Here is a 21,658-nt window from a genome sequence, read left to right as displayed (position 1 = left end):
AATATGAAATTGAATGTGTCACAATCTTATTAAAATTTGATATTTTATCAAACACAATATAAAACACATAAAAAATTAAAATTATATCAAATATTGAGAATTTAGAGTGGATAACATTGATAGTATTTAGTTCTCTTAAGATTTTAAAAATGATTTTCACAATATAGCATGCTATTTCAATCTAATTGATAATTATTGTAAAATTATTTATAAGTATTCATATCCAACTTACGAAATATTATTTATTTTAACTTGAAAATTTCATAAATTTATCAAACAAAAAGCGAAACATTACAAAGTATTGCCTGCTTTGAATGTTCTTTAGTTGCTCTATATTTTCATTCTTTTTTTCCCTTATGTTTTTGTTTTCGGGACTGTTTTTTTCTTCCCCTTTTATTTTTCCCTGTAGGATTAAGCAGCCATGGTTATTCCAATTGTTTTCCGTGTTATTAGTGTTGGAAAGCATGGATGATTCCAATGGAACACAGTGGCTTGATTTACCCTCCAATGATAAAATGTTGATGATGGTAAATGGTTAATGATATTTGAAAAATAAAAAAGAAAACCCTTGTGTTTTGATTTTATTTTTTCTTCTGAAAATTATACTATAGTAGTGGTTTCTTTTGTTTAGTAGGAAGAATATATGTAAATTTGAATTTAAATTTTAACATTTATAATATTTTTATTTTTAAATTATAATCTTTTATATGTATATATATATATATATATAAAGAATATAAGAAGAAAAAACACTAAATATGTTTCCATATTTGGAACTCATTGTGAGCATCACGTCCTCTGCAATACGAAAAGTTGCAACTTTTTGTAAGTTTGGTAAGAAGTCAACGTCACATTGGAAGCCAACCATGTGACAGTAAATTGAAAGAGAAAATTTTCAAAGCAACGTATAAATAAGGTTGCATATCTGTCTCTCTTTGTTTGAAAAGAGAAATTGAATTCTGACCACATTTAAATTAAGTTTCCATAGGCATATTACCCAGTAAAAAATTTGTTAAAATACATTCTTATTCATTTATAACTTTTCACAGATTCCAGGACAACTTTGAATTCCTTGATTGTTGTGCCCAAAACGTATTGCTTTTCATGTTGTCAAATCAATCTTGGTCTAATTATGTAGAAGAAACGTTAAGGACCAATAATAACGTGAATGATCGGATTCTAAGTCGTAGGTTTTTTATGTGGCCATGAATTTCCACTTACTATTCTAGATTGCCATCCACTTTCGAGTGGGGTTTTGCTGTTGTAACACGAGAAAAGATTGTACGAAAAGACCGTTATATGGTATCAATATAATTTTTTTTTTAATTTAAATTACGCTATGTCACTATTTTTTTATAACAATTAATTATTTATCATTTTTTTAATTTTTTTTTATAAAAATCCCAGTATATGATATGATATTAATGAAAAAAGTTCTTTTTTTTAATAGAAATGCAATTATATATAACCAAGCCAACGGCAGAAAAAAAAAAAAAACTGGCGCATGAAATCCTACATATGGTGACATACATCAGGGGTACGGCAAATTATGTTCATCATAAATAAATATTAAAAAACTGAAAAAAAAAAAAAAAAACCTAAAATTCACCATGCAAGCCAACTTTCTGAACAGCTGAACAAGCCAACAGCCAAACAATGGAACCCATAACCCATTTTCTTTCACTGAAAGGAAAATACATGATGCATAAACATAAACCAGACTGAGATACGATGCCGATGCCATCGCAAAAACCACTGCATGTATTCATACAAATAGCCCAAGACTTCATCAGCAAGCTCAAAGTACACAGATTAGTAATTACTTGTCATTCCATTGGTTCTTGATGAATTAATGAACTCCAAAGATAGAGTCATTAGAATGCAGATAACAGAGGAACAAGGCCTGAGATTTTAGCATACAATCTTCTATCTGACAGCCAGAAAGAGTTCCAGTAAATTTACCATAAAGTATTCTGCTCTTCTTTCTCACCTATAAATGTCGGACTCACCTGGCTTTGAAAGAAAAATTATGAAGCTTCGAGAAGTCGGTACATAGTGATTTCTTGCTGTTTGAAGTACCGTCGATCTTCTTCATCCACTAGAACAAGATTCAAATAGTATTTCACACTGTATTTGTTATTGATGTTGCGGTATGTTGGTGTCAGTTCATATGGACTTAAGAAAAGTCTGATTGGAATCGATTCTCCTGTAAAAGCATTAGAAATAGCTCAAGTGAGAAATTTTCTCAATATGGCCCATGACCCCAGGACCCAGGCGATGGACATAGCATGACTCCATAAAAAGTATCTGATCAAAGCGAAGCACAGCATATTAAAGAAGAACAAGATTACTAGCAATATTTTGAGCACAAAGGTGCATAAATACAACTATCACCTTTTTCATGTAGAAATCATAATTTACCATAACTCTTTTTTTTCTCTTGTCAAATTGATATCAGAATATTGCCCATGACCCCAGGACCCAGGTGATGGACATAACATGACTCCATAAAAAGTATCTGATCAAAGCGAAGCACAGCATATTAAAGAAGAACAAGATTACTAGCACTATTTTGAGCACAAAGGTGCATAAATACAACTATCACCTTTTTCATGTAGAAATCATAATTTACCATAACTCTTTTTTTTCTCTTGTCAAATTGATATCAGAATATTTATTTCTGTTTAACATTTTCAAAGGCATGTTGCAGCACCAGAAATCGGTATATCTGTACTTTAAACCTTTGTCTAAAATGATAATATTGCAACTAAAGTAGAAGTCTTGCTTGTACTTTTAAACCTTAGTCTAAAATGATAATATTGCAACTAAAGTAGAAGTCTTGCTTGCCTGCCAACTGTAGTGTACAGTAGTCAGCAAGCACCAATATCATCCTAGCATGGAGAGGGTTTTAGAATGTAAATTGTTCAACCAATTCATTGTTGAGGCAAATACCAATAGTATGAGGCACTCGCTAAAAGCACGGTTGTATAAGTGTTCTGTGTCATGGATTACATATCTGCCTAGAATTCTAAATTTGTGACATTCAAAATACAAAGGGTAAATTATAAAGCTACAAAATATGGTGTGAAATAGAGAAGTTTGCTAGGGTACCTCTTACAGGAGCACCATCCATCAACTCGAATTTTGCAAGGGTCTCTGTCTCAACATATGTATTAGGCCCTGATCCAGTTGACTCTCGACGTCTGATCTCAAGCTCCATATTTTTTAGCTTAATTCTAACTAGAAGAAAATATATTTTTCCAATAATGACATCCTTCAAATGATACCTGTATATTTCGAAATCCATTATAAACACATTAGCATTCTTCCAACTCAGTGTAAAATAAGTTGCATGGATTTCATATAAACTCCTGTCAGAGAAACACACTTTAACTGACGTACTTGCTTTTACTGTATTCAAATTCAATGTGTAGACAATCCTCAATTCCCACTTCCATCTAGATGAACCATCAATACAAACAAATAAAATCAATATGAGATTCCAAAGCATCAAAACTAGTATGGAGTAGTCACATCTTATCAACCATTAAATTACCATAGAAACAATTAAACATAAAGTTTTAAAGTCGTTCCAATAGCTTTCACAAAAATTAACATTGGGAATATCAGGAACTAGTATGGGGGATTTTATAGCACAATGTAATTTGTAAAGAGGCTAATGGATCATCTCTGTAAGAAGAATTGTGATAAAAATAACCAAAATTTAGGCACAAGGCACATCTTCATAAGGTCAAAAAGAGAATATATGAAGTAATTGTATTGGAGCAGTAAGACAAGTTAAAGTAACTTTTGATACACAAGCATTTATAAATTTCAAAGGAAAGAAATCTTTTAATATAAATCTCATCAGTTAGCTGAAGCAATTAAGTATCAGGAAATAAAAGGAAACGTCCTTACCTTAATACTGTTATTGATTGATGGAGGTGGAGTATAGTTGCGAACCTGGGAATTTTGGAAAAAAAAGGAAAAACAAATTTCAAGCTGCTATACTATATCCTGGTAATTAACTAATTGAACAAGAAATCTTTTACAAGATAGGAAAATATAAAATGGATGCAAAGGAAACTCCTTATACCTTGCTATGGTGGTGCATTAAGAGGACAAAATAGCAAAGAAAAACAACAATTAAGATCTGAGTATCCTTACAGATGCTATATAAGAGGAGAGATCATCAAATATTAATATCTTCTAGGGAACAGTGCATGTGGAAGGAGTCTTAAACACTCTTCAGAAGGTCTTGAGGTCCAAGACACATACAAATTTGCTACGTAGTGAATTAACCAAATCACTGATAGTTAATTTATTTTCTAAATTCAAAATTCACTACATAGCATCATGCTTTATCTATTTATTTCCATTAATCATAAGTAAGGCAAAAACGATGCTTGGCAATTCTAATATATTCTATTCAAGTCAACACAAGGACAAAAGATTGGTGTTTATTTTGACAATGATTATCACAAAGAATTCTGTGCATGAAACATATGATTATGGATAGGAATATTTTCTTTAGATAATTATAACACTTCGGATAAACCAGTCTTAGAGGACTTAAAAGGATATTTAACAAGAGCTCAAAAATCAAGATCTTTAAGGACAATAAAATTCCACTGTACCATTTCAAAATATGATTTCTTATTCTCTCTCAAAACCAAGGAAAATGTTTATTATACTTTTGTCGAATCTGCTCTTAGTTGATTAATTAAGACATATGAAGATGCCTTCCAACAAGATGAGGTTACTCCCTATTCCCTAACAACCAATGTATCATCGCATATCAATCCTTCAAGTGAAATCAAGTCTTGACACAATGATAAGGTTATTCCATCCTGACCTGGAAGGCATGGGTGCAGAAACAGCCTCTTTGCCAGCAGTAAGGCTGTTCATCTGAAACTCCCTAGACCTAGCTATGTTAGATTCTGGAGTGTTGAGCCAACCTTAAGATCATCTAGAAAAAGAAAAACTCCCTCAGTCTCTCATCTTTCAAAAACTCCTCCACACCTCATGCATTCCTTTTACATTGCAAACTCTTTTTATTTTGAACAGGTAGGTATATCACTCTTGTGCCTCATCCTAGACCTAGCAATGTTAGACCCTGGAGTGTTGAGCCACCCTTAAGATCATCTAGAAAATAAAAACTCCCCCAGTCTCTTATCTCTCAACAACTCCTCCACACCTCATACATTCCTTTTACACTGCAAACTCTTTTTATTTGGAACAGGTAGGTATATCACTCATATGCCTCATCCCTAGACCTGGCAATATTAGAACCTGGAGTGGAAAAGAAAAACTCCATCAGTCTCTCATCTTTCAACAACTCCTCCGCACCTCATACATTTCTTTTACATTGCAAACTCTTTTTCTTTGGAAAAGGTAGGTATATCACTCCTATGCCTCATAGTTCACCTCCCACCTTCACATAAATCCTACTATGCACAATTGAATTCGTTCTCCAACCATATAACATGAGCTTCCAAAGTGCTACTCACTGCTGGTACAAGCCTTTTGTGATCACTCTTTGGATAAGTCAGCATAACTAATCAACCAAATATATATATATATATATATATATATATATATATATATATATGGAAGCACTTTTACAAGTGTAAAGCACAATGAAGCAATTTCAATCAAAAGCAGAATATTTTAAATGAAACACAATGGTAATTGCATTTGAATAAATAAGGTAAGATACCTCCCCAACAGCCCCAGCCTGTTTACTATTAACCTGGAAGTATAGCTCATGTATAACGGCCTATCAAACAAATACAATCAATTGCCTTCTTTTCTCCAAAGATGTAGAAAGCTAGGCACTGTAAGTGCATAATAGTAACTTCTAGGGCTTAGGACTATACAAAATCTTGGTACTCCGAAAATAAACAATGATAATATGACAAAATGTAAGGGAAATCCAAATTACATTTCAACTAGAATAGCATGATAATTCCATAAAGTGCTTATACAAAATACATTACCACAAAATCTTGGTACTCCACAATGTTGCTGACAAAGTTTCTACTGATTGTCACTTTCAGAATATACCTACAAGTTTGCAATGAAGTTTAGATAGATCAGTTATGTGTTCATATTCTATTTTAATGGATCCTTGGTTACTATATCATTGCATATATTCAGTCGGTAAATGGTGATAATCTCTCAACTCAATGACAATCATAAACAATTAATTGAATTCCACAAAGAAAACTAGGCAATATGGAAAGCAGGAGTAACCATAAACAAAGCTAAAATAACTAAACATAAACTTATGTGCTTCTTACTCCAGCATGACAAGGATAACTAAAATAAGCACAGTAACATTGATACGAGGATAATGTTCACAAAAAGGATAATTTCTAGACACATAAAAGATTTATCATAAAAATCAACTAAAAAATGAAATGGATAGCCTACCTAAGCCTAACATTGACTCCGTTATAAGACTCATATGGCATCTCCACCGTAGAAAATTCAAATGGATATGTTTTTCTTTCATATAATTCACCAGGAACATCAAGTTCACGTACTGCAGACCAAAGAATGAAAATAGGAGCAAACTTAGAAGCAACTTACCATAAATCCATAATAATCAACAGAGGAGCAACAGATATTTAATATCCCATGCAATGCCACCCCAAACCGACAAGATAGAGAGAGAGAGATGGGGGAGGGGAAAGAGGAAAGGACCACTTGGAAAACAAATAGGAATACTTGGAAGGATGCATAAAATTGTTGGTTAAAGTAAAGACTTCTTAAGCCTTTTCTTTTATGGTCAAATACACTCACCCAGAGAGGTAAAATCATAGAAGTTGCCTCTATCGAAATACAATTCTGCAAAGAAGAAAAAAATTGTCATGGTCCAGGTACAGTGGCATCAGCATCATACTACATATGCAGATCATCCTTCTAACATTTCACTTTATTGACAAACTCTGGCAACCAAGATTCACTACAAAACAATTTAAAGTACAGTACAGACTCAAGGAGAATAACAACGTAATAGAAAGCAGCATTATAGATTCACTTAGGCTAAATTATAGGCAGCTCTTAAAGATTAAAAAAGGCATGTAACAAATATATACATATTGGTTTTAAAGCTAACAGTCCAATGGCAGACCTAAAAGGAAAGACATGGAGCAAATGAAGCACACCTATCTGACCAAGGAGCTCAATTTTAACACCAGTATGTTCAACCTTCATCCCATGTATTGGTTCTATAACTACCTGAAGTATCAGTAATAAAAAGTCAAATCATTCATACAGTTTTGACTGAAAATAATTTAAAAAAATGATTTGCATATAATAAGCAGATAAACTCAATCATATGTTTCAAAATGGAAACACGAAAAACACTACCTCTCCTACAATATTTTCTTGGCTCTGGAAGAGAGCAACCATAACTGTTTTCCCATTTTCCTTCTTTAGAGGAACCTACAAATAGTATTGATGTAAGAAGAGTATACTTGAAGACAAAATGGCAAACAGACAGCCAGAAATAAAAGTAAAGCATCTCATCTAAAGCTCAAGATTACAACTATTGATCAAAGTTGACCACATTAGAAAAGAGAAAAACTGGAGGGAGGAGAATTAAATGAATTCAAAAGCAACAAGATACATAGCATATACGTAAATTTTTGCACTCCAAACAAACAGAGAAACAAAATTATCATGAACTACTACCTAAATCTCATCTTTATTCGCTAGCCTCTTGGAAACTATACTTCTCTGTTTAGTTGCAGCTTTTAGCTCCATTAAAAATTTTACAAAGAGTAAAACAGATAGTATAAAGCAAAATCATAATAACTGATTAAAAATGAAAAACGACTAAAATGCAACATCAATTAACATAATTGTTGCATACAAAAGTAAAATAATGCATTTTAGTATCTAGAAGCTTTTTTTTTTATGAAAATTGTATCCATTTGCGATTAGAGTGAAAAAAAAAAAAAAAAGCACACACACACACATAAGCAATTAGTAGCAAGATATACCTGCTCACGTCTTCTTCCATCTGCAAAGGAAACGAAAATATTACATGGCGGCTTGAAAACTCCAACAAGGTAATTCTGCACAAGATCAGAAACCAAATTTCATAAACAAGTTTTCATAAATAAAGATTCTTTTGAGAAGGTAAGACATAAAAAGAAAAAAAAATTGCAATTTCCTGAGAAATAATACCATGATGCTTTACTGGACTCCTGAATGGAGACTTTGCCAAGCATGAAGAACCTGAAAAGAGTAACATAGTATTTTGAAAATTTGAAATCAATAAAGGTAATTTTAGAAAGTAGTCGGAAAACGGAATCAGATCAAAGAAACAACCAGAAAATGGAAAATTTACCTTAATTAGGGTTCTTAGAGGAAGATTTGACCGTTGAGGTGAGAGCTGATCAGCGGTAACAAAATTAAAAGTTATTAGCATTAGCGTTTTCGCTTCTGCTGCCAGCCAGTCTCCGTCGCGTTTTCGGTGACTTTCAGTTTTTCACTGTTAAAAGCTTTCACATTTCACCTTTGAGTTTGACGGGTTGTAAGTAGGGATAGCAATGAACGGGTGGGCTTTTGCTCGGTTTTTGCCCGTGTAAAATTCGATTCTATTTAATATTGTGTAAAATTATATTCAATCTAAAATTAATAAAATATTATTTTTAATATAAATATAAAATTAAATAAATATATAATATATATAATTAAATAAATAATTAAAAAATAATTTTTTATATATATTAAATTAAATTAGATTCAATTTATTTAAAATTTGATTACAATTCGATTTTTTTTATTACTTAATTTGACTTGATTGAATACTTAATTTAAAAAAAAATCAACCTTAAAAAATTAAATAAGATCAAAACTCATTAAATTTGAGTTGAATTATCTTCCTTAATTGTAAATGTACCTCACCTTTTCCACTTCACTTTTTTTTCTTAAATAAAATTATTTAATTTTTTTTGTAAGTTTACAAAGATTTATATCCAATAAATTTATAACTTACCGAAAATCATAATTTATTTTTTTAAAGAAAATTTATAAAATCTTTAAAGAAAATTATAAAAAAAGAATTTTATTAAAAATTTTTATTAATTAATATAATAAAAAATTTTATTAAAAAATAAATTTTAAAAATAATAAAAAGAAGTTAATTTTATCATTTTAACCTTAGAAAAAAATAAAATTTTATAATACCTTAGTTAAACATTTCATCTTTTAATGTTATGAGAGATGATAAAAAGATTTATTAAATCTAATTAATATTTGAAAGCTAAAACTCTTTTAAATTGTATTATTAATATTATTAAATACTACATAATTTTATCAAAATTTAATATATTAACTAAAAAAACTCATCATAATAAATAAATTGAGACTTTTTCAAAAAGTTTTAATTTAGTTAGAATTATTATAAAATTTTAATAATTAATAAAAGAAATATTTATTAAAAAAATAATAAATTCTAAATTTATAAAAAATTATATTTATTATTTTATTCCTAATTTATTAAGAGTCTCATAAGATTTTATTTTTTTAAGTCAAAATAATAAAATTAATTATTTTATTTTTAAAATTTATAATTTTTTTCAATAATAACTTTTTTGTTACACCAATCAATAAATATTTGTAATAAACTTTCATTTTTCGTTTTTTTTTTTTTTTTAAATTTGAGATGTTTACCCTTTCAAAAATGAATTTCTTAAAAGTTTTCAGTAAATTATAAAACTTTTTGAAAAATTATTTTTGGATATGTATCTAAAATTTGTAAAAAGAGTAATTAAGTAATTTTATTTATAAAAATTTAAAAAAAAATTTAAAAGCAAAATGTAGGATTTATTTATAGCGCCTCTTTGAAAAAACTTGGATTGAAGAAAAGAATAAGTTAATAAATGTGGTTTAAATTTAAACTGTCTAGTAGCTGTAATAAAACGCTATTAATGTGTAAGACTACATTAATACCAGTACAAGACTAACGAAAGGTATTGAATGGGCTTTAACATTTTTTCTTTTGTCTGTCAAAAGCCTCTCTTTTCTTTATTCTTTTTATATGATAAATTTCATTAAAAAATGAAAAACAAAATACTAATACTATATTTAAGTAAAAAAAAAAAAAAACTCAAATTCAAGCTTGAAGAGTAATAATATATCTAAAATTTAATTTAATTAATTTATATAATTATTTTAAAAAATAATATTAAATAAATTTAAAAACTAAATTTTAATTCATGTAATTTTTTCAAGCCTCGAAGAATGACAGATCACACCCACAGCTGGTATAAAATGCGAAAAAGGTAAATTCAAGTATTGAATTTGAACCAAAAAATGTGCAATTGTAAAAATTGTCCCCTTAGTATATGGAAGTGGGCGTCTAATTACGTTGGTTTCTAGGTGTATAATCGAGTTGAGTCGATACAGTGAAAAATTCGAGCTCGAACTTGACTCACAACTCGCGATTCGATGTTCGGTTCGAACTCGATCGAGTTTTATTTTTCAAGTTCGAGTTCGATTCGTGATCGAATTTGAGCTACTCGAATTCATTTGATTAATATGTAAAAATAAACTCGATTCATATACTCGACAAAAATTCGATTATTTATGTTTGAGTTCGAACTCGAATTCGAAATATTTTATTAATTAAAATAATAAAAATATATTTAAATATAAAAACTTCATTAGGCTCGCGAGCTACTCGAACTAGATATAAAAATACTCGAATTTGACTCGATCGAAAAGTCAAGCTACTCGAGCTCGACTCGATAATAATCGAATCGAGTTCGAGTTTTCTTCGAATCGAATCCAAATAACTTACAAGTACTAATGTATCATTTACACCCCTATTGACTTCTCCATGGGCGCCCTATTTACCTAAGGTAACTATATATATGTGTATATTATTAGTTTCTTTATCTATATTATTTTATAAAGTGTTTAGTTGTATCGAGTGACACAAATTTATTTAAGAAAATTATAAAAAAAAAAATAAACAAAATCATAATATCATACAATAAAATATGGATATTTATGTCTGTTATCTATTGGATTAATTAACATATAATTGAAATTAGCACTTAAAGATTACATATTCGAGAGAGTTTTAAAGTGTAATATTTTTTTTTAACCAAATATATAGTAAGGTAGAGAAGTTTAAAAATAGATTATAAATTAAAAATATGTATATATAAGGGTATTCGTATGTTTCAATACTTATTTTCTTAAAAAACTAACTTCTTTTTTAAAAAGACTACCAATTTTCTTTCCTCCAAAAATATTATTTTCATATTTTTTCCATCTCATGAAATGGGTGTTCAGGTTAATAGTTACATTAATTTTTTTGTGTCATCTTGTTAATTTCATTGACAAAATTTTAAAATTTTATTAAAAATGGATGGATTAATTTTTCTATATTAATAGAATGGAACTACACTTGGAAATTAAAATGATTTTCTCGGCAAAGAAAATGGATTAGAATCGTCTCACCATTTATCCACTTGATTTATTCTACAGGTACAAAAAAAAAAAAAAAAAAACATAAATCTCGTATTGAAAACATTACCTTTCAAACTTAATTTGGGCTAAAATGCAAATATCTAATTATGATAAAAGAAGCGCAAAACTTATAATTACAAATATTTGCAATAAAAGTTTTTTAAATATATAAAATATTTAACAAAATTCAATATTCTATTAATTCGTCACATGACTATTGGTAAAAAATATAAATATTTGCAATAAAATTTTTTTTAAGAGTAAAAATCTACTAATACTAGTATAACTCATATTTTTTTATCATTAAATTATAATAGTTAAGATTAAAAATATTATTTTAATTTAAATTAGTTATGAATTTAATTTTGATTTAATGATAAAAAAAATGTAAAAATTACATTAGTATAAGTGGATCTCTTATCTTTTGTAAAATATATACATATATATTGATGTACTAATTAAAATGAATATATATCCACTTACACCAATGTAATTAAGTAAATTTTATATTCTTTTATCTTTAGATCAAAATTAATTTATAACTAATTTGAATTAAAATAATATTTCTAATTTTAATAATTTTGATCAAAGAATAAAAAAAAAGTGCAAAATTCAAACCATTTTATGTGGATCACTTCTCAATTAAAATTAAATAAAATTAACCTAACGAGAGGCATCAAATGAGTAAATTTCATATTATTTTTTTTATCATGACAACTAGTTTAATATGTAAATTTAGTTCTGGTCATGCATATTAATTATGTTTGTTTATATCATCATTTCCTGTTATTAGAAAAAGAAATTCTTAAAGTATTAATTGAGGTTTTGTTTCGTTACCTTTTAATTTTTAATTTTTTTAAATTTGCTAGGAATCCAAAACACAGAAATAAAAATGAAGAAGCATTTTTTTATTGAAAATGAAATTAAAAAAATAATATGCATGTATGTATATATATATATATATACACACACGCGTGCGCAAGGAGAAATCAATTTATATAATGTAAAATTAAAAAAAAATTATATATATTTTTAATATATCAAAAGGATGAGAGTAGATTTTTTTTTTTTATTACTTATTTTTTCTTATCATTGGATGTATTGAAATTAATAGTTAAAAAAATATGTAAAACTTTTTTAGTTTTACATTATATAAATAGATCTCTTCTCTCTCTCTCTCTCTCTATATATATATATATATATATATATATTAATGGTTGTCATATGATTCAATTGATTTTTTTTTTTTTTTTTTTTGTTTCGGTTAGCCATTATACTAATGATACTAATGATAGAACATAGAGTAATATAAATGAAAACTTATATCTATACTAATTATAAAACTCTTGATTTCATGTTAAAGAATTACCAAAAAAAAAAAAAAATTATCATCATATAATATATTAGGGTTTAATATCAAGAATAACTCTTGAATTATAGTATAATATTTAATGTGATATTTAAATTTTAAAAATCTCTAATATGATATCTAAATTATGAATTTATTAATTAATATAGTATTTACTCTTAATATATTATCTCTAAATGATGATACGTAGCTAACAAATAACTCTTAAGTACTAAATTAGTTAACAACTCTTAAGTACTAAATTAGTTAACAAATTCATAATTTAGATTTATATTAAAAGTTTTTAAAATTTAAATGCCACATTGAATATTTTATTATAATTTTGAAACCATTCATGATATTATTCTTATATTTTTTTATTTTTTTAAAAAATATAATTTAAATTAGATTATGACTCATAAGATGTACAGATTAATTTTATCTATTTAAATACATATGGATACACATAAATTAGCAAACATTGTACATACAATTTGTACACTTAAACTCTTGGATGGTAATTAGGATGTAAATTGATATTTTTTTTTAACTTTAAAAATGTCATAATATGTGATAATCAAAATTTTTATCAAATGTCAAACATATTTGAAAGATGAATTTGGTAATTTTATTGGAAATGTATATATACTGTTATTTATAGTTTTTAATATCTTGTTGAATGATGAATTAAATCATAAAAAAGTATATGCATACATTAACTTATGAGATATTGATAAATTGCTAAACAAAATATAAAAAAAAAATAGAAAATGTGTATAGAAACAAGTATAAGAAAAAATAATGGTTACAGAGCAAAAACCGAAAATAATATACATTTGAGAAAAAATTTCCAATTTGAGAAAGAAAAAAATGATGCATCACATACTATTAATAGGACAAAGTGTAAGATAATTAAAATGCATAAATAATTTTCATCTATTTGAATTTTTTTAATTTTTGATTTACCCTTGAATCTATCTTATCCTATTACTTATCTGGTTGAAAAAGATATTACACGCATAAGCTCTTTAAAGCCAATAAACTTCAAGTGTCAATTTTAATAACATACCTACTGATTCAAAAAATAATCGGTTTTAACTATTTAAAATTTAAATACTTTAAAAAAATTTACTTAAATTTTAAATATCGCATCTATTTGAAAATATTGAGTTTGAGAGATATATTTTATTTGATTTAAATAAGATAAATTTTGGATAATGTTAATCCTGATAATTTTGAAATATTGAAAAATTGATTGGATATTAATTTTAAAATATTAAAAAATTGATTGGAGAATTTTTTGATAACTAATGCAAATTTAGAAATTATTTATAAAAGCTTATGTATTAAAAATGTAAATTATCTACATTGATCATGTAATATATCTTACAAAGTATTCATGTATTTTATAATATATATATATATATATATTTATATGATTCACTTCTTTTTAAATTTCATTTTTATTATTATATGATTCTACACGTGGAATTTGAGAATTTAAAACTCAACAAACAATTTTTGTCTTATTCACCGGTGCTTCTTGACATCCCGCAAAAAAAATGCTTAAACGAGTTGTTGGTTCGCCCCATGGTTATGGCCTTATGTTTCGCTATGGCACGTCCTCCTAAGCGCCTTTCGTAAAGTGTCAGCAATTATCTCTCTATACCCAACTAATTGACAGAACATGCTAACAAGAAAGGATTTGATGAGCCCTACAAGTTGTCTTCTTCTCCGTATGATTTTCTGATCTCAGTACCAATGACCAGTCATCATTTGGTATTCCTCCTGGCAGCGATGCCCTTTCAAATAGAAATTTCTCTCCTTCTGAGCCCATGTATGGGCCTATCAAGTTGGAACTCCCTTCATACCAATGTTCAGATACTCAACAAGATAGTTGGGTCAATCCTGCGGTCCCACTACCTTTGCTTGAGTATGTTGATGCTCTGATCCAGTGCCCTCCAATAGAGCCGGCTAAGTCGGATTGTTTTACACCAGGAAACAGTGGTCTCTTAGAAGCAGTTCTTTACGAGTCACAGAAACTTAAAAGCTTAAAGGATGATTCATGTCAGCAATTGTCTTCTACTTCGATGCTTGATGATGTCTCCAATTTTCCTCTCAAGCACTGTGATATGGAATTTGAAGCACATTGTGACCCAAACTCTCCTTTAGCTCATGCTGCTGGTTATCAGCGAGTACACTCCTGTTAGTGGAAGCTCATCAGGTGAACCACAATTTGTTGAGAGCATTCTGGGTGAGAAATATTTTGCACCCAATGAATTTTGTGGCATGAATTAATAAGTTATACTAATGTAATTCTCTGTAATTCATGCAAGACGCAATGATATGAAAGAAAATCCGAACCAGATGGCTGTTTCCAGTCTTTGTCGCGACAAAGGCTGTGTGAGGGGATAAACCCATTTTGTCAGATGCTGTAGCAACTCTTCTTGGTGAAGATACTTGCTCTGGCAACTAAGACAACTCTTTCTGAGTGAGGTGTTCGTATATTCATCAACCTTCTGAAAATTATTGAAATTGCTTGAAACTTATAATCTTTTTTCCATTGTGGTCGGTGAAAGTTTTTTGTAAGGTTCTGTCATTTTCTGTATTATTGGAGGGGTTGGACATGTTTTTACGGAACTACAGTTTTCAGGAGTCATTTAATTTTTGCAATCTTACGCTCACATTTGAAGCAGATGAATGGCAACTCAGAACTATTGGCTGATGTTAGATGTAGCATTTGAACAAAAAGTTTGCGCAAGGTTGATTTTCTAGGGTGCTCACAATAGATCACCACATGTCGGTAGCATGAATGATTTGGTCTGCCTTGTCTTAGAACCACACAATTCAAATTGACTTCAAAATGTCTATAGATTGGTCATAGATGGCAAAACCCTTAAAATGACCTATATAAATTTAAAAAAAAGTACATCTTTTTTTTATTATTTTTTTAAAATTCAAGACAAGTTTAATTGTTAAATCTTATATGATATGATATAGAAAGACCTTGTTTAATCAGCACTGACTCCATAAATTAAACCAGCAGGTCCACAACATCGGGAACTTTGTGAAAATTGAAATGCGATAACGGGGATGATTCTGTCTCCAATAATTATTAATCAGCCCTAGCTGCAACCTTGGCTTCCTCTAAAAGGTCATCAGGAACCTGAAATTTCGTTAAAAGAGAGAAAATCCTCATATGGAAGTGCATAAAAGAAAACCTACCAAGCACTTGCAACGAATTATTTGCAAACTAAAAGTTAAATTCTGCAGAATAAAAAAAGTTACTCGTTTATCCATGTCATTTCATATATGGATTCTAATCACTATCCATAACTGACAAATTCCACAGATCAATTGCATGAAAATTTCAGATTCCATCACACGAAACAAGAATGAGATATAAAAATGGATAAGAATTAAGATCATGGCACGGACACTACTTATTTCTTTCAACATAGTACGAGCCTAAATGAGGGCAGAGAATTACTTCACATGTCAACTTAATAGTTTCTCTTTGCTATGAAAGAGAGAAAAAAGTGGGAAGGGCAAAATATGATGTTTGTATAGAAGACTGCCTATGAAGTGTTTAGAATTGAAAGCATTTGAGAAAAGATGAAGCTAGCACCAATGGAGAACAAAAATGATAAGTGAAACCATTTAACATGGTTTTCTACATGTGAGACAAAGGTTTATAAATGTTCATGTAAGAAGATGTTACTAAATGGGAAGATGCCCACGTCAAAAGAAACCAAAACGAACGTGGATAAAACCATCAAGAGGACTATCTTGACCACAGTGATTTTACTAAAGATAAAATTCTTAAATAAAGTACAACGGCATAGTTCAATTCATATAGCCGGCTGCATTTAATTACTGTTAGCAGAAGCTAGCAAGAAAGCAGAAAGTGAAGCAGATCTGAAATGGGAATCAGGAATTACCTTTTGATGTTGTTGCTTTGACTCATCACAAACCCAACTCATCTCAAGTTCAAAGGCCTTATCTTTTGCTTCATCATGTACCTTGTAGATACTGCTTGAGAAAAACTCACATCGTTAAATCTAGCAATAGCATCAAAAACTTGCATTCAAAAGGAAGAGGAAGAAAATATCATTTATTTCAGTGCATGATGAAAGTAAAAATTTAAGAAAAAAACAAAAGTGCTTCTCCTAGACATCCTTCATCTCAAAACTTCTAGTTCTCTTGCTCATGTCTAATTTGTTTTGAATTTTACTTACTGCAAGAAAGTGGCAAGTTAAACACTATCAGTATATATTGCCAACTCCAGAGACAAGGTAATTCAACTATTCTCGAACTGTTGCCAAAGAAGCGAGATTTCAGTTTGTTGTAGTATGTAGGATCATATAGTAGGAGATAAGCGCAGAACAATCCATAATCCAAACAAGATTTATATAGTTAGTTCTTACATAATGAATTACACAAATATTTCCTGAGCAAGAAAAAGGCCAAATTCTGACATAGATGTGAGTTTTTTTTTTTTGACAAGCGAGAAGTGAGATATCAGTTTGTTGTAATATGTAGTATCATATAGTAGAACACACACGCGCACACAAATCCATAATCCAAACAAGATTTATATAGTTAATTCTTACATAATGACTTAGGTAAATATTTCCAGTGCAAGTAAAAGGCCAAATTCCAACATATAGGAGATAAAATCAGATTTCCAAGAAAATTAAACTATTATATGTGTTCCGCATTACAGTTGAAGCAACCTACAGCATTAGATATATAAAAGAAGACAAATGAATTAAATTTGAGACATTCTTTTACAAGACCTCTGTAAAATTATCTCTTTTCAGGTACAATATAAGCTTAAAATTACATTTAATCCAAACTCTTGGCAGCTGGTTTCTGCTATGTAGTTGAATATTTGTGCACAAGTACCATTGGTTGTCAATCGTTTCAAGGGAATACATAAATCTTTCCACCATCATAACAGTCACGCTAATATTGTGCTAAACCGGACATTGCAAAGAATAGCCAAACAAATGGAGAAAAGAAAACAATTTCATGTTGTTGCCCAGATTTTCTGTTATAGCAAGGATGACAGATGACTACATTCAAAATGATGATGCAAACAAGAATCTTTAAAGGGGGAAAAGCAAGAGAAAACTGAAAAAGAAATGTAAAAACAATTTTAGAACCACCAATTAACGTGCCCAGATTCCAAATTAGTAGATTAGAACAGGAACAGGAAGAAAATAAGATAGGCAACACTCACATTTTGGCTACTTCAATAACCCCTTCCCTGCATGTCATTTCAGAGAGCTTCAACTTTTCAATTTCTCTGTCCACATTTTCCATTCAACCATGAACTTATCAGTTATTGGCAAGATGAATGCAGAAAGAAAAAGGTAACCAAAGATTACAAAGTTGAGATGATAAGAAAGGTTTTAGCTTCTTTATATGTTTCGTGGGATAAACCCCTAACCAAATAGAATGGAGAAAATAATTTCATGTAGCTAGGCCCAACTAGTTCTATGTCAAGGCTAAGTTAACTTGATTTGATGAATCAAAGGCAAATGACAAGTAGTGAAACAGCACACGGTTCATTGCCTTAATCTAGTTGGGTACATCCACTCCACATTTGTATACTTTATTTTTTATTAAAATTGAAAAATGCAAACTCGGATTAAGGTTTACTTGGGCTCCATTGAGGGGTTTTATGTTTCAAATTTTAAATATAAACTTTAAAGCTTTCAATTTCTATGATGCATCCATATTTTCTCCTTTTTTTTTTTTTAAAAAAAGACAAATAATGGTATTGAGGAAATGCATAAGTTGGGGGGGAGGGGGGAGGGAATCTTAATGATTTGAGAGAATGCCAGGAATATCTTCATTACTGATTGGCTTTCATAAGAGAGAAACTATAAGCAGGAAAAAAAACGATTCAAGTCCATTAAAAGGCTTTTCAACTGATGACCATTGCATCAAAATACTACACTAGCTTTCACTGGTCCAGATGGCAAAAATAAAAGTGAAGAATATATAATGCCCCAATCATCCCAACTAACTAGCTTGCATGACCAAATGGTTTTATCAAATGTCAGCCTCTAAGTTCCACAGAACGAAAGAAATACTTTTGTAACTTATGTTTTGGCAGCTTGTTTTCCCTTCCCAATTGCAGCACCAAAATATTTCTACATCAATTTTAACAAGCAACGAGGCAAACAGGAAGAAATACATTATTGACCAGAGGAAAATATAAGTACACCAATAGAGCTAGAAACAACACAGAAAGGGAAAAAAAAAGCAATAATTGGGAGAAATGAACTTACATAGGAGATGCCAGATGGTTCAACCATAACCATCTCTATCATAACCTCCGAGTATTATACCACAGCCGAAAGGCCTGAGCCACCAGAAGAGGGTGCATAAATGGACATAACTTGCGACGCGTTCAGCAAGTTCTTTGACAGGAATGGGTTCACCATACACACTACACCACTGCCAACAACAAACGAAACTTATATTTAGAAAGGCATATACCAATATAATTAAAGCTGAACTTTGCGAATTGAGAGTAAAGAAAAAAGGAAAACCCTTTGGTAATTAGTAGCTTCAGATTTAGCACGTGCCACAATTTGTCTACCGTCAGCTGCTAATCCAGCCACTGACTGAATTATATATTCAACATGAGCAGGGAAAGAGAAAGAGAGATTAAGAATCCAAATGTGGCTGAAAAAAGGGGGAATAGTAAATACCATGCCGGAATGGCGATGAACGGAATGGATTCTACGATTAGAACCAGGTAACATCATCTTTGATGCTATCAGCTTCTCCACTCCCTAAACAAAAAATCAGTTTAGCATACATTTAAATATTTGATTTTCATTTTCAAAACAAGCAATGGAAGCAAAAGAAAAGGGATTACCATAACGATCTCATCTTTGCATTTTATTCCAATTACAGTTCTGCAAAATAAAAATTTTTTGAGAACAAAATTAGATTTTTGGCAACCTAAATATATAAAAGAAGAATATAATTATCAAAGAAGAAGAACGGACCCACTGTTATCGACGGCTTTGGCGGCGTACTCGATCTGGAAAACGCGCCCGTCGGGAGAGAAAGTGGTAACAGAGAGATCGTAACCAGTTCCGATGCTACTCATCTTTCTTATCTGATCTGCTTTTTCCTACTTCCAACACTTCCCTTTTCTCCTAGCACTTTTCTTCTTCGTATTCGTTCCTTGGCCATGATATAATTTTCTCTCCTTTTATACTTTCGGTTTCTTTCTCCTCAAGATTTCACGCCGATGCCAAAAAAAAAAAAAAAGTCAGGCCTATGGGCCTACTTGGGCCACTGAAGCTCTAACTATATTTTGATTGCTTTGGTAGATCAAAGTAAGCCCAAATACTTTTTTAAATCATCTTAAGTCATTTAAACTCATAAAATCGTAGAAATTTTTTTTCTTTTCTAATAAAATTATGTCTCGACGATTAGAGGTGGATTCAAATGGACATTTAGAATGTTTATGAAAATTTAAAAAAATAAAACAAATTTGAAGGAAAATTTTTTTTTTACATCCATTAATTTTCAATTGAATACCTTTAAAAAGTGAAATAAAAAAATGGAAAAAAATTATGAAAAAATTCTAAAATAGTTTTTTAATAATTTTTTATTAATAAAATTATTTTTTATATATATTATAAGTGATCATTTAAAAAAAAATTTAGTATCCATTTATTAAAATGAAAAAATTTTGGTTTGAGTTCAAACACTTTAACCCCATCTCCATTAAAAAAAAAATACAGATAATTTAGGCTAGCTATCTAGACAGAGGTGAAGTTAAGCCTCTTCCGAATTGGAAAGCTAATGGACAAAAACTCCACCTAAGCCAAAGAAGAAAACAAATACAATGGCAATGAAAGGTTAAAAACGTTGTACAAAGGAGAGGGCCAAGCGCTCATGCTTGGCATTTAACGATCGGAGCCCACGTATCATGTAAAGTCAATAATCAAATACCATACTTCCGATGTGGGACTACGATGGGGGCCCATGCAACGGTGAATCTAGCAGAGGTTGTGATTGTGAAATATATACAGTATTTAAAAAGACATAAGTTTCATAATAATTAAGAGGAAATTAATTATTACAATGACAAAATTAAAATTAATAATAAAAATATATATTTAAATATAAATATAATAATAATGAGATAAATTATAATTAAAAAATAATGATTAAAGATGTTAAATTAAAATTTATATATAATAAAAATTTTAAATTATTTAATATTTATAAAATTAATAAAATAACTAAAATTTTATTTTTATGTCAAGTAATAAATAAAAAAATTTTATTTTATCAAATTTTTTTTGAAAAAAGTAAAATAATAATATTTTAAAATTAAACTAAATAATGTCGATCTTAAAAATTTTGTCTAAATCTAAAGAAGTAACTCGGCCTGAACAAGTTTATTTGGGAGTCTTTAGACTTCCCCCCACGACAAAAATTACACATTGCAGCCTGTAGAACGTAGATAGAAGATGTAAAAGGATATCATATGAACACTGACTGTTACCACAAGATGTTAAAAAATGTAAGCGAAATGCCATTCCATATTTTCAACCGATCTTTTTTAGTCCTTCAGTGATGATTGGACATCAATGGGATGAGACAAAAGTAGTCGGACGAAAGTAGTGTTTTCTTTCTAATGTAAATGTGGGCATGTCTTGTATTGTCAAGTGAAGATGAAAAAATCTAGCGGCAGAAACCGGTAAGCCAAATAGCCGACGAAACCACAAGATTCTAGAAGTGGCGTTGTGGGCCCCTGTGAAGTATTGGAGG

General features: G+C 29.6%; 2 protein-coding genes and 1 pseudogene across 8 annotated transcripts; 1 reads left to right on the top strand and 2 right to left on the bottom strand.

Moving 5' to 3' along the window:
• Nucleotides 1–1,645: 1,645 nt before the first annotated feature.
• On the bottom strand, nt 1,646–8,599 carry LOC111285443 (vacuolar protein sorting-associated protein 26A-like). 5 transcript variants are annotated; one of them, XM_089762010.1, is made up of 14 exons: nt 8,363–8,586; nt 8,200–8,250; nt 8,013–8,087; nt 7,378–7,452; nt 7,173–7,245; nt 6,808–6,852; nt 6,436–6,547; nt 6,000–6,066; nt 5,720–5,779; nt 3,919–3,963; nt 3,403–3,458; nt 3,112–3,287; nt 2,010–2,206; nt 1,646–1,930 (listed from the first exon to the last, which is right to left on the bottom strand). In XM_089762010.1, exons 2-13 carry the CDS (start codon nt 8,200–8,202, stop codon nt 2,028–2,030), a joined length of 966 nt encoding a protein of 321 aa, XP_089618136.1. In that variant the 5' UTR covers nt 8,203–8,250; nt 8,363–8,586; the 3' UTR covers nt 1,646–1,930; nt 2,010–2,027. The 5 variants fall into 5 exon arrangements, with proteins under 5 accessions (XP_089618136.1, XP_022730644.2, XP_089618135.1 ...); XM_089762011.1 differs by lacking the exon at nt 1,646–1,930 and adding an exon at nt 2,395–2,518 and having other exon boundaries at nt 2,069–2,206; nt 8,363–8,599; XM_022874909.2 differs by lacking the exon at nt 5,720–5,779 and having other exon boundaries at nt 8,363–8,591.
• A 5,607-nt stretch (nt 8,600–14,206) lies between these two features.
• Nucleotides 14,207–15,263, top strand: LOC111286035 (transcription factor GAMYB-like; annotated as a pseudogene).
• Nucleotides 15,264–15,727: 464 nt separating this feature from the next.
• On the bottom strand, nt 15,728–20,073 carry LOC111286040 (proteasome subunit alpha type-3-like). 3 transcript variants are annotated; one of them, XM_089762012.1, is made up of 8 exons: nt 19,876–20,073; nt 19,743–19,782; nt 19,573–19,656; nt 19,411–19,485; nt 19,147–19,315; nt 18,090–18,155; nt 16,786–16,876; nt 15,728–16,010 (listed from the first exon to the last, which is right to left on the bottom strand). In XM_089762012.1, exons 1-5 carry the CDS (start codon nt 19,977–19,979, stop codon nt 19,166–19,168), a joined length of 453 nt encoding a protein of 150 aa, XP_089618138.1. In that variant the 5' UTR covers nt 19,980–20,073; the 3' UTR covers nt 15,728–16,010; nt 16,786–16,876; nt 18,090–18,155; nt 19,147–19,165. The 3 variants fall into 3 exon arrangements, with proteins under 3 accessions (XP_089618138.1, XP_089618139.1, XP_089618140.1); XM_089762013.1 differs by lacking the exon at nt 18,090–18,155; XM_089762014.1 differs by lacking the exon at nt 19,411–19,485.
• Between the last annotated feature and the right edge of the window lie 1,585 nt (nt 20,074–21,658).

Source organism: Durio zibethinus, chromosome 6, assembly GCF_047325235.1.
Source record: "Durio zibethinus cultivar Kanyao isolate XHJ-2024 chromosome 6, ASM4732523v1, whole genome shotgun sequence".
Classification (NCBI taxonomy): domain Eukaryota; kingdom Viridiplantae; phylum Streptophyta; class Magnoliopsida; order Malvales; family Malvaceae; genus Durio; species Durio zibethinus.
This window is presented reverse-complemented; position numbering and strand designations above follow the sequence as displayed.

Excerpts from the sequence above, each read along its gene's own strand:
- LOC111285443 (XM_089762010.1), bottom strand. Across the intron at positions 3,964-5,719 it reads AGGCTGGGGCTGTTGGGGAG|GTTCGCAACTATACTCCACC; the intron begins GTATCTTACCTT and ends CAAAATTCCCAG. Across the intron at positions 3,288-3,402 it reads TTTGAATACAGTAAAAGCAA|GTATCATTTGAAGGATGTCA; the intron begins GTACGTCAGTTA and ends CGAAATATACAG.
- LOC111286040 (XM_089762012.1), bottom strand. The coding sequence starts at position 19,979 with ATGAGTAGCATCGGAACTGGTTACGATCTCTCTGTTACCACTTTCTCT. Across the intron at positions 19,783-19,875 it reads AAAGCCGTCGATAACAGTGG|AACTGTAATTGGAATAAAAT; the intron begins GTCCGTTCTTCT and ends TTTATTTTGCAG. Across the intron at positions 19,316-19,410 it reads AAGCTACTAATTACCAAAGG|TGGTGTAGTGTGTATGGTGA; the intron begins GTTTTCCTTTTT and ends TGTTGTTGGCAG.